General features: G+C 41.0%; 1 protein-coding gene across 1 annotated transcript in view; it reads left to right on the top strand.

Annotated features, from left to right (window-relative positions):
- LOC109930717 (nectin-1-like) overlaps positions 1-12,221 on the top strand; it is a 53,820-nt gene extending 41,599 nt beyond the window's left edge. The window contains exons 7-8 of the mRNA XM_048598146.1: positions 7,758-7,791; positions 11,494-12,221. Of these exons, the coding sequence (XP_048454103.1) occupies positions 7,758-7,791; positions 11,494-11,772 (313 nt within the window). The 3' untranslated portion in view covers positions 11,773-12,221. The remainder of the gene's footprint in view (positions 1-7,757; positions 7,792-11,493) is intronic.
- The last annotated feature ends 265 nt before the right edge of the window (positions 12,222-12,486 follow it).

Raw genomic sequence — 12,486 nt, 5'->3', positions numbered from 1 at the left:
CTGTGTTCATCCAGCTCTACACCTTGTTATCTCAGATTCTCCAGCATCTGCAGTTCCTACTATATCTATCCCCTAGTTCTAGTTCCCTCAAAAAGAACATCTGAACTAGGAGCAGGAGTAGGTAACTCAGGCCCTCGAGCCTGCTCTGCCATTTGATACAATCATGGCTGATCTCATCTCAGCCTCAGCTCCACTTTCCTGCCTACTGTCTAACTCCTCCTTAAATTATTTTGGTATTTCAGTGTCCCCAGTACTCTCTTTCACACTCAATCTCACCAATCTGAATTCCACAGATTCACAGCCTTGGAGACAAGTAATTCCTCTTCAGCCATTCTAAAATTAGCCCTTGGCCTAAGACTATGACCCCTCATTCTAGATTGCCCTCATAAAGTGAGCCATCAGCTCCAAGACTCCTTTGTAAATTCCCTTTGTCATCTCATAACTCACTAAGGCCTTCTCTTATCCTATTAAACTCTAACAAGAATAGAAAAAGGACAAAAGACAGCGATAAAGCCTCCCAGAAGGAAAACTGGTAAATCTTGGAAATGGCAGTGCTAATCCTGTGAATTTTAATATTGAACTCTAGTTCAGAGCAGTACCTTCATCTCCAACAAAAACAAAAAGTGCTGGAGAAATGCAGTAGGCCTGGAAGCATCTGTAGAGAGAAAAGAGTTAAAAATCAAATGGTCACTGGATTCGAAACATTGACTTGATCTTTCTCTCTGTAAACGCTGCCAGCCCTGCTGAGTTTCTCCAGCATTTTGCTGTTTTTGTTTCAGATTTCCAGCAGTCACAATTCTTTGTTTTATTGTATTACTGTCATTTCCATGCTTTCTTCACCTCCGGGACCAGTTTTACTAAGTTGCGGCAACAACGATCAAAAGATCTGGGCTGCCCTTGACTTTTTTTAAAGACCAGTTGGGCAGCATGACCAACATTTCCTGACAAGAGCAGGCATTTTGTGGTGAATCATTTCTACATGTAGCCAGTGTTTGTTTTTAATTCTATGAGCACTACAAGTGTTGCTAAAATCACTGGTTTGTGCTTTCCAATTCGGTGAATCAATCAGTCAGGCATTAACAATACATTGCCAATCTACTAGTGTGGAGAACATAAATCAAACTGAAATTCATAATAACATAAATGTGAACTTAATCAGAAAAGTAGTTAAATCTGGAGCTGAAAAATCAAATTTTCATTCCATGAATAACTACATTAGATTCAAGTGTAAGGCTTTGAGTTTGAAATGAGATGATGCCTCCAACTTGCTTATTTCTGTTTTATGAATTAATGGCCCTCCTGCAGCAGGAGAGATCAATCAAGTGCTTTACTTAATCTGATACAATACCAGTTTTCTGTCTGTTTCAGAACAGGCTGGCTTTGAAGGAGCCCAGGATCCCACCAACTTAAGTTATGCAAACTCCCAGGCTAGGGAAGAATTTTGATGAACACCATTGAAATGAAAATAAATAGGTTTTTCTAATGGGGTTTAATATCTCCCAGTGGTCTACTATGGATTTATATTGGTAAACGTTAAGAGATAGCAATAGTGAGAAATAAGAACAGAGGAACAGGAGTCTTTTTCAACCATTGAGCTTGTTCTGCCACTTTGTTATCTTTGACAGTCCTATGTCTACATAGAATCATAGAAACATAAAAGCAGGAGTAGGTCATTCGGCCCTTCGAGCCTGTACCACCATTCAATATGGTCATGGCTGATCATGCAATTTCAGTATCCCATTCCCACTTTCTCTCAGTACCCCTTGATCCCTTTAGGCACAAGGGCTATATCCAGCTCCCTCTTAAACATATCTAACAAACTGGCCCAATCCCAGTTCTGCACAATTGTTTGATCTATTAATTGTGAGATTGTTTAATTCTGCACAGTACGCTGCTTACAATATTTAGCATGCACATAGTCCTATTCTGTCTTCATCTCAGGCAGTCTCTTGGCGTCTATGATGATTTTCTGGTTTTGTCAGTGCTGAAGTGACTAAAAAGTCTAAAGTTCATTCCACAGCTGGGAAAGGTGGTGTTAGTTAAAGTGGATAGGTGAGGTATTCATGCTTCCATACACCCTTTCCACTATTTACACTTGGCCTTCACCTGGGCTTTTCAGAGGTGGTTAGCACCTTTGTAGATGCTTCTTCTCCAGTTTGGGTGATCTTAAGCGTGAGATTCTCATAAATTGGTGCAAATTTGCACAGGGTCAGCAAGATTAAAGAGTTTTTAAATTCAAACCTATTTCTCCCACACCGATTTTTCAGCCACATGTTTATCTCTTTAATCTTGTTGACCCTATTCCAATTTGCCCATGGCTCAGCTAGTAATCCAGAAATTATTACCTTTTCTGCTTCTTAATTTAGCCTCTAGCTGCTCATATTTCTACAGCAGAACCTCTTTCCTCTTTCTACCTATCCATGTAGAGAATGATAACGAGATCTTTCCCCTCCCACTCCAAGTTGCTCTGCAGCCCAGATGAGATATCCCGAACCTAGGCACCAGGCAGGCAATACAGCCTTCAGGACTTGATCCTGGCCATAGAGAACAGCGTCTATTCCCCTGATTTTACTATCTTTTCTTTTATGTCCCCCTCTTAAGTGGCTCCATGTACCATGGTGCTACGGTCAATTTACTCATCCTCCCGAAAGCCCCCATTCTCATCCACAGAGGGACCAAGAATCTCAAACCTGTTAGACAAGGTCAAAGGTGAGGCTCGTTTAGCACCACCTCCTGGATCCCTCTAGCTGACTCGCAGTCACTCCCTCCAGTCCCTGACCACTGACCAGATTCGAGGTAGTTAATCTAAGGGGTGTGACTGCCTCCTGAAACACAGCATTCAGGTAACTCTCCCCTTCCCTGATGTATTGCAGTGTCTGAAACTCAAATTCCAGCTCATTAATTCTGAGCCAGAGTTCTCCAAGAAACCAACACTTGCTGCAGATTCACTGTGACATTCACTACATCATAACATTCATGATGAATCACATTAGGGTTCACCAGTTTCCACAACATACAGTTACAACACACCGCTTGGCCCAGCATCTCTATTTTAATGACTTAATTCTTAAATTTGATTTTTGAAACTGCTGTACTGGTCTTTTAGTTTGTAGCGCGTAAATATTTCCCCTATTTACCTTCAATCTTCAAGTAACCTATAATAGATAATCGAATTAATAACTATCGCCAACTAATGGACTTATGATTTGCCTGTTTTATCACTCTTCTATTCCGAAGAAGGATCACTGTACCCGAAGTGTTAACTACGATCTCTCTCCACAGATGCTGCCAGATATACTGAGTTTCTCCAGTATTTTCTGATTTTGGTTTTGTTTCTGATGTGACTCTTTTATGATGTGCCCCGATCCTGGGCTTCAATTTATCCTGTTAAAAGACCTTACAAACTATGAGCCAAAAAAAGGAAGCAAAGAGCACTTTTTCCCCTCTTGCACCAAATTCCCACGCTGCCTCAAATTCCTCAAACCATATACTTACTTGCCTGTGTCTTATTCTGGATGTAATCTCTCCTTCCTGACCATACAAAGCACAGTTAATATTTCAGGTCCTCTGGTCCTTCTTTAGAACCTCTGATTTTTAGAATAGGATCACCAGACTCAAACCCGACTCTGCTTTCCCTCCACAGATGCTGCCAGACCTACTGAGGTTCTCCAGCATATTCTGCATTTGTTTCTGATTTTCAGCATCCATGGATCTTTGGTTTTTGAGATAACCCTTACGATAGCTTTAAAGGATTAGCCAATTTTGCCCACTCTGTCTTTTATAAACCCTTTCTTACTTCTTACCAATGGCTGTTTGAGATTTAGTGCTTTGTGCTTTCACAGAATTTTTGTATGAAGGATAACTATTAACAGGCTCAGCTTGAACTGCAGGATATTGTGCCATTGTTTGGGACTTCTCTTTTAGAGGGAAGAGGGAAAAGATCTTTTGTACCTCATGAATTCTTGCAACCATTTATTATGGAGAAGGGGAGGTTAAATGAAAGAAAGTCCCTGGTATTCACTTTATAAGTAACAAGGAACAATTTATTTATTTAACCCGAACAGTGAACAAATTAACAGAACTACTAACAAACTGATCAATTCCTCCCAATTCCTAACTATTCACTAACTGAACAAAATTCTACTGGAATGCTATTCCAATAAACACAAGTCCCACTTATATAACCCAAGTAGTTTAAAAAATAAAACTTAGTCTCTCAAAGTCCATACAGAATGTGTCTTCCGGAATGCTCTGCCTTCCCTCACTGTCTCTCTGGTCATAAACACCTTTTTTCTGCTGTTCTCAAGCCATAAATGCCTTTCTTCCACTGATGCTGCTATCAGGGATGTTTTTTCTGTGAAGATTCATGGCTAGAAGTGCCGTGGTACCTTTTATGAATAAGATGGTGTTTTCTTAGAGAGCTTGGTGATTTCTTTTGTGAGCCAGGTGTTTATTTCTTAGATGGCGGCTCACTCTTACACTGATTTTCAAAAACCCTCTCCTTATATCCCTTGAATGGCATATCAATTTTCTTACAATAGCATGGGTCCAAGGTTGTCAAAGCTATCAGATTTAAATTCAGAGATAGTAGGAACTGCAGATGCTGGTGAATCCGAGACAACAAGGTGCAGGGCTGGATGAACACAGCAGGCCAAGCAGCATCATAGGAGCAGAGAGGCTGACGTTTCGGGCCTAGACCCTTCATCAGAAAAGGGGGAGGGGAAGGGGGTTCTGAAATAAATAGGGAGAGTGTGGGAGGCAGATAGAAGATGGATAGAGGAGAGGATAGGTGGAGAGGAAACAAACAGGTCAAAGAGGCGGGGATGGGGCCAGTAAAGGTGAGTGTAGGTGGGGAGTTAGGGAGGGGATAGGTCAGTTCAGGGAGGACGGACAGGTCAAGGGGGCGGGATGAGGTTAGTCGGTAGGAGATGGAGGTGCGGCTTGAGGTGGGAGGAGGGGATAGGTGGGAGGAAGAACAGGTTAGGGAGGCAGGGACGAGCTGGACTGGTTTTGGGATGCGGTAGGGGGAGGGGAGATTTTGAAACTTGTGAAATCCACATTGATACCATTGGGCTGCAGGGTTCCCAAGCGGAATATGAGTTGCTGTTCCTGCAACCTTCGGGTGGCATCGTTGTGGCACTGCAGGAGGCCCAGGATGACATGTCGTCTGAGGAATGGGAGGGGGAGTTGAAATGGTTCGCGACTGGGAGGTGCAGTTGTTTATTGCGAACCGAGCGTAGGTGTTCTGCAAAGCGGTCCCCGAGCGTCCGCTTGGTTTCCCTGATGTAGAGGAAGCCACACCGGGTACAGCGGATGCAGTATACCACATTGGCAGATGTGCAGGTGAACATCTGCTTGATGTGGAAAGTCTTCTTGGGGCCTGGGATGGGGGTGAGGGAGGAGGTATGGGGGGGCAGGTGTAGCACTTCCTGCGGTTGCAGGGAAAAGTGCCAGGTGTGGTGGAGCTGGAGGGGAGTGTGGAGCAGACAAGGGAGTCACGGAGAGAGTGGTCCCTCCGGAAAGCAGATAAGGGTGGGGAGGGAAAGATGTCTTTGGTGGTGGGGTCGGATTGCAGATGGCAGAAGTGTCGGAGGATGATGCGTTGGATCCGGAGGGTGGTGAGGTGGTACGTGAGGACGTGGGGGATTCGTGTTTGGTTCGTGTGGGATGAGTTGCGGGAGATGTGGGAGACATGGTTGAGGACGTTCTCGACCACTGAGGGGGGGAAGTTACGGTCCTTGAAAAACGGGGACAACTGAGACGTACGGGAGTGGAATGCCTTATTTCAGAACCCCCTTCCCCTCCAGATTTAAATTCAATTGGCTTTCAATCTCTAAGTGCTTGGTTTAAACCAATTGGCTGATTCCAGTTAGTTGACAAAACATCAAAACAAGCCTAATGTTTTCAATCACACAGCCAATTGATACATGTTTCCATTTCAGAACTGGCTGTACCCATTCAGCTCCATACAGACTTTTTTTCTGTATAAATCTTTAAGCTTAGAAAAGCACTTTATTTCTTAAAGGAGCCACACACTCTACACAACTTCATAATGCATTTGAACAGAGCAGCCTGAAACTTTCCAGTCTTCAGGTAATAGAGCAATATTCAGTGGCTAATTAGGGCTTAGTGCCTGTATCCAAGATATCATGCCAGTGAATCACAGTTGAACAGTTTCCAATATACCATTCACAGACGAGATATCCTAGGTATGATTGGACTACTCCACAGCCAAAGAGTTGTGACATGCATTGCAACTAACAGAGCTAAAAAATCCCAGGTTGGACTGCAATGCAGTATTTTACAATTCACTTCAACAACCTTAAGCTGAAATGCACTTTTTCACCTTTAATCTAGCCTATTCTAACATCTAGACTCCTAAATCCCTTTATTTATCCCTTAAACCCCACGCTTCTGTATTTGGATTTTAAAAATCAGCAAACCTTTCTAATTCACAGACTGGACTGACATGTCTTGAATACTAAAAAATAGTGGACCAGTATGACCACTACATTCATTTCCAAATATTACGTTTTCTTTTAAACTGGATTTTCTCTTTGAGCTATACCTGCCATTCTCCAGTGCGAGTTTGTCTTGTCTGTACCTTGCTCCTCCATCATAAGTGTTAGCTGATCGTAAAATCCCACACCAGGAAGACAGAGTTAATGGTTGGTGAGGACAGCAGATAATCTTGATGATTTATTACTGTTAAAAACTGAGTTATTAATAGCCAGTCCTGGTCCCTCATTAAATCTGCATTATTTATATAGTTGAGGCAGTGATATATTAAACAAATTAGTCCAATGGAGTGCTAAGCCAATTTGGCAGATTTACCTTAATAGTCAAGATTATTCACTGAGATAAAGATTTATTAAATTCAGTTTGACTTCACAAAATAAAACAAAATACTGCAATAAAAGAAGGCAGCCTGAAATTGAGGTAAGCCTGATCTGGGCACCTGACCGAATCAATTTCAGCAACATGTACGTAAATGCAGGCGTCAAAGTAGGCTGTGAACTTCATCAGAATGTCAGATGACACAGCTTTCGTGACTCTAGTTCCAGGTAAGTGATTTAATTGAATTGAGCGGAGGAACAAATGGATCTCAGAATACATGACTGGGTTTTGTGGAGTATTGATGGGAAGATTGCCAGGCTCGAAATCATTGTGGACTGTGAGGGTGAATGGTTCTTGATCGCAGGAATACCCTTGGGGATGTGGTCAACTTCAAAATTACAGATTTCTGGAGTACTCTTCGTGAATGAGCAGCTGTTTTGAGAACAGTACACGGAGGTCAGGGCTAGGACCAGACCCAACACCCGACAGAGATTAGATCCAGGAGGTAGACTGGAGTTGGGAGAAAGTTCAGAGATATTAGGACAGGGAGCAGAAGAGATCATGGAAAATATTTACCTGATGTAGGGTTTAGTTTTTCCTTTCTAAGAGCTAATGAGAATTCTCACTGGCAGCCTTTAGGAAAACCAAAGTTTTGGCAAACAAACTCTACAGTTCCATACACAAATAGAGAGGCAGGGACATTAGAACTGAGGGAACAAAATCTCTTCTTTGTCCTTCACCGTGATAGTGCCCAATGCAAGTGTGCATCATTTATATTGGACATCCCTTTTGGTGGCTGTACAGCAAACATCTCACACAAATATTAATGATTCCAGTTTTGCTGCCAAAATGAGTTGTAATGAGTTTGAAATCCACATCAGCAACAAAATAAATTAAAATATTGACACCTTGTATTTCAGGCATAGAAGGAAGCAACTCGTTGTTATTCCCCAGGTAAGAACATATTACTCTTTATTAGATATTTGGTGGTTATTTTATTTGATGAATCATTGAATAACAGGATCCCAGTCAGCCTCATGCCCAGAGGGGCCTGCTGGCCTGCAGAAAGTTGGATGTGGGGCAGAGGTTCACGGATGATCTTATGGAAAAGAAATGGGGAAGTTTGTGGAGGAACTGTTCTGTTGAAAACTGAACATAAGAAATAGGACCAGAAGTAGGCCATTTCTGGCCCCTCAAGCCTATAAATGCCGTTCCGTAAGATCATAGCTGAACTGCCCTAGGCCTCAAATCTGCTTTTGCAGCAGCTCAGCATAGCTGTCAACTCCTTCATATTTCAAAAATCTATCTCCCTCCTCTTTAGATACTTTCAGTGATCTAGCCTCCACAACTCTCTGGGTAGAGAATTTGAGACATTCATTTCTCTCTGGGAAAGAAATTCTTTTGCATCTCAGTTTCAAAAGAGTGTCCTCTAATTCCATAACGTTATCCCCTAGTTTGTGATTCTGTCACCACAGAAATCATCTTGCAACATCTAACCCATAAAGGTTATCTTTAAAAAAAAGTCTATCTTAAAGCTTACCTTAAAAGATTAGCATTTCTTTAAAAAAAACAGAGAATACTGGAGAAATTCAGCAGGTCTGGCAGCATCCGTGGAGAGAGAAACAGTATTAATGTTTCAAGTCAGGTATGACTCTTTCAGTTTTGAAGAACGCTGTCAGATCTGTTCAGTTTCTCCAGCATTCTCTGTGTATATTTCAGATTTCTAGCATCGGTAATGTTTTGCTGTAATCCCTCAGAATTTTGCACCATATCACCCCTCATTTTTCTAATCTCTAATAAATAAAGGTCCAACATTTTTTTAGGGGTTCTAAATAAGTTAACTTCTTCATCCTAGCAGTCAACCAAATGAATCCCTCTTTGGACTGCCTCCAATGCCAGTCTATCTTTTCATAAATATCAGGACCAAAACTGTACATTGTGCTCCAGGTGCAACTTCAGCAATGCTCTGTAGAGTATTAACAAGACTTCCTCATTTTTAAGTTCTAACCCACTAGTTATAAAAACCAAAAATTTATTTACCTTTTTAATTACTCGCTGCAACTGCATGCTAACTTTTTGTGTTTCATGGACAAGAGTATTCAGAACTTCCTGTGCTGCACTTTTTTGAAGTCTCTTGCCATTTAACTAACAGTCTGCCATTTAATTTTTCCTACCGAAGGACATAACTGCATATTTCCCTGCATTAAACTCCACCTACCAAGAATTTGCCCATTTTCTCAATCTATACAAATCCCTTTGCAGATTCCTTATGTCCTCATCACATCATGCTCTTTCACCTATTTTTGGACAGATTACGCTCGATGCCTTCTTTCAATTTACTAACATAGATAGTAAATAATTGAGGACCTGGGGGTATCATTCCAATCTTTCTTCATTTCTCTATAATTGTCCTCATTTAAGTTGAGGGTCCTGGTTTTAGTTCTCAGCTGCTCTCTCTTGAACTGAATTTGAAATTCTACCATTTTGTAAATGTTAATCTCCAGAGGATCCTTGACTATGAGATCTCTTATTAATCCTACCTTGTTATACTAGATCTAAAATAGACTGTTCCTATGCAGATATTGCTCTAAGAAACAATCCTCAAACTATTCTTCAAATTTTTCTTCCATGCTACCCTTGTCCATCTGAGTTGTCCAGTGATCGTGCAGATTAAAATCGCCCATCACAATTGGAGTGCCCTTCTTGCATTTTCTACTCTTTCCAGATTTATAATGTCGAGATGCCAATGTTGGACTGGGGTGGACAAGGTCAAAAGTCACACAACACCACGTTATACTCCAACAGGTTAATTTGAAATCACAAGCTTTAATAGCTCTGCCTCTTCATCAGGTGAAGCGAGGAGAAACACTCAGGCACAGAATTTATAAAATCAAAAGATCATGCAAAGAGTATGAGTGGAATGTCGAATAATAGGTCTCTGCAAGTGATCAAGAGTGTCAGATGGTGTGAGTAAAGTGTCAACAGCTGAGTAACTAGTGAAGGGATGGCCTATAATATGATTAAATAAAGCAGAGAGATGATTACAAAAAATTAAAAATAACATAGTGGTGGAGAGTCATCCCTTCACTTGTTATTCAGCTGTTGACACTTTCCTCACATCATCTGACACTCTTGATCACCTGCAGAAACCTATTATTCGGCCTGTCAACACTCCACTCACCCCATTTGTATGATCTCTTGATCTCTTTGATTATGAGGTATGTGCCTGGGAGCTCTCTTCACTTCACCTGATGAAGGGGCAGCACTCCAAAAACTTGTGATTTCAAATAACCCTATTGGACTATAACCTGGTGTCCTGTGACTTTTGACCCTGTCCAGATTTATACTTTGTCCTACAGTCAGTAAAGTCTTTTGGCACTAATCACGATTCCCACCCATGACCTCTTTCCTGTGCTGTTCGTTATTTCCACCTAACTGATTCCACATCACAATCAGTTGCGGCTACATCCCTACTCACCACTGCATTGATATCAGCCTTTATTAACAAAGCTGCCCCATCTCTTTTCCCTTTCTGTCAATTCTTCTGGAAAATTGAATTCTCATGAAAAACTCATTTTTCAGGTCCCATCTTCATATCCCAGTCTTCTTTCATTGGGGTTCAGCATGGTGGGTCAGCTGAAACTCTCTCAAGCAAGTCGCAGTTAAAATTACACTCAGCAAAAACAGCATTATATCACAATTGCATATTTAAAGAGGACTTTGGGTGGGTGGTTTAACTAAAGCTTGTGTGAAATAGATATTTGAGAAAACCGTAGAAGCCCAGGACAAATATGTGGCCTGGATGATTTTAATTATCAGCAGCTTGATTTCAGTTGGCAGAGATTGGGCAGCTGTTATTCAAACTGGAAATTGAATGTTTCAATAGTATCTAATTATTATAGTGTCTTGATGTGTTATGAAATATTTCCAAAAATTATCAAAAAAGATTTTGCTCTCTGAGGTATTTAAGCTTTTGGCTTAGTCAACAAATTAGATATTAACAACCCTGTCAGTGAGGTGGTGCTAAATTATTAACACATAATTTCAAGCCAATATATCATCTGATAGGTGTTATGGAAACAAAAATCCCACGATAATGTACTGAGGCCTAGGTTATTCACTAATGTGTGTGTGAGATAGACATGAGAAAGAAGTTCCATCTGCCACAGGATACCTTCCTGACTTTGTCCAAATTCCTCACGTTGAGGGAAGTTTCTCTTTTTCAGACCAGCTCAGCAGGTGACAGGAAAAGAGTTCAGATTTTGACTGTAGCAGGCAGCTATTGGCTGGTTGTACCTTGAGTTTGCTTTACTATCAGCTTGCAATCTCCTCTGTGTCATCCTCTTCTGACAAGATCATTCTTTATCCTCCCTGGCTAATTTTGCTTAGGCTGCGTCCAAGCTGCTATGGAGACAGACTAATGGATTGAGATGTCCATTCTTTATTTTAACTGCTGACTTAAATAGAGCTGAATGAAAATCAGATGGATTCTATAATGGCCAGGTTGAATCAGATTATTGATTACCAAGCAGGGAAAAGATAAAATCTACATTGCTGGAAGATTTGTCTGTTCTTTGTATTATTGATGATTACAGCTGGCCTACTTTATTATCTGCAAAAACTGTTGAAATGAATTTATAATTTATGTTTTCTCAGCAATATTCAATTCAAAACATTGGATACCAGGCTACCAGAGATTCCCATCACTGCATCAAAACACAACAGGATGTTGAGGATGGTGCCAGCAGGGTTAATATACCACAGGATTCCCAAAAAGATGCTGGCCCTACAAATACAACCCACGGGACTATGGGTCATGTTGATGGCACTGATGTATCCCAAGCTGCTAAGGAAGATGGTGATGCATCTGAAGATTCCAAACAGCATGTTAAAAGTCCCAAGCACGATGCAAATGATAAGGAGTCTCTCGTTTAAGCAGGCCCAGTAATGGAGTTAGTTCTATTCCTTTAGGCATGAGAGGCCAACATGCCAATTTTATACTTTATTGGCCCCAAGTCTGTATCGAAAAAGAAGTAAATTTATCACAGATTTCAATTTGAATCACACTTGCTCACCTACGACCAAGTAGTTTCATATTGGGAGTCTCATAATGGATATTGGGAGATCTGGAGGAACATTTCTTATGACTGTCAGTGTGGAGTGGCTTGCACCTTGGGATACTGAAGGAACCAAGAGAATAATTTTTTGATTGCTTACTTTGTTTAGTTCTTTTTCCTCCATGAAGTCTCCAGGAGTCAGGCTGATCTGTGAACTTCTCTATCTCATCAGTAAATATCATTCTATAATTCACCCTTGGGGAGACTTCCCTCCAGCTTGGTCAAATCTATCACTTGGGTCTTCTTCAAATAAAAATTCAACACATATTTCTGTGATGAAATTCCTATTATGTATTTGAGAGCTTAATGAGAGATATTGATATTAGTTCAAACTTTATTTTTATATTTAAGGAGGAAATCAGCCTTAGATTGCACCATCCAAACATGTGAACTTTCCAACCTAAAAGGGAAAAAACGGTATATACCCCAAGTCACACACCATCGTGACTTGAAGCTATATCACTGAGTTAGAATCCTGGAACTCCCTTCCAAAAAGTACAGTGTACCCACACCACATGGACTATAGTGGTTC

Source organism: Rhincodon typus, chromosome 6, assembly GCF_021869965.1.
Source record: "Rhincodon typus isolate 14 chromosome 6, sRhiTyp1.1, whole genome shotgun sequence".
NCBI lineage: Eukaryota > Metazoa > Chordata > Chondrichthyes > Orectolobiformes > Rhincodontidae > Rhincodon > Rhincodon typus.
Note: the sequence above shows the minus strand (reverse complement) of the source record. Positions and strands in the feature narration are given on the sequence as shown.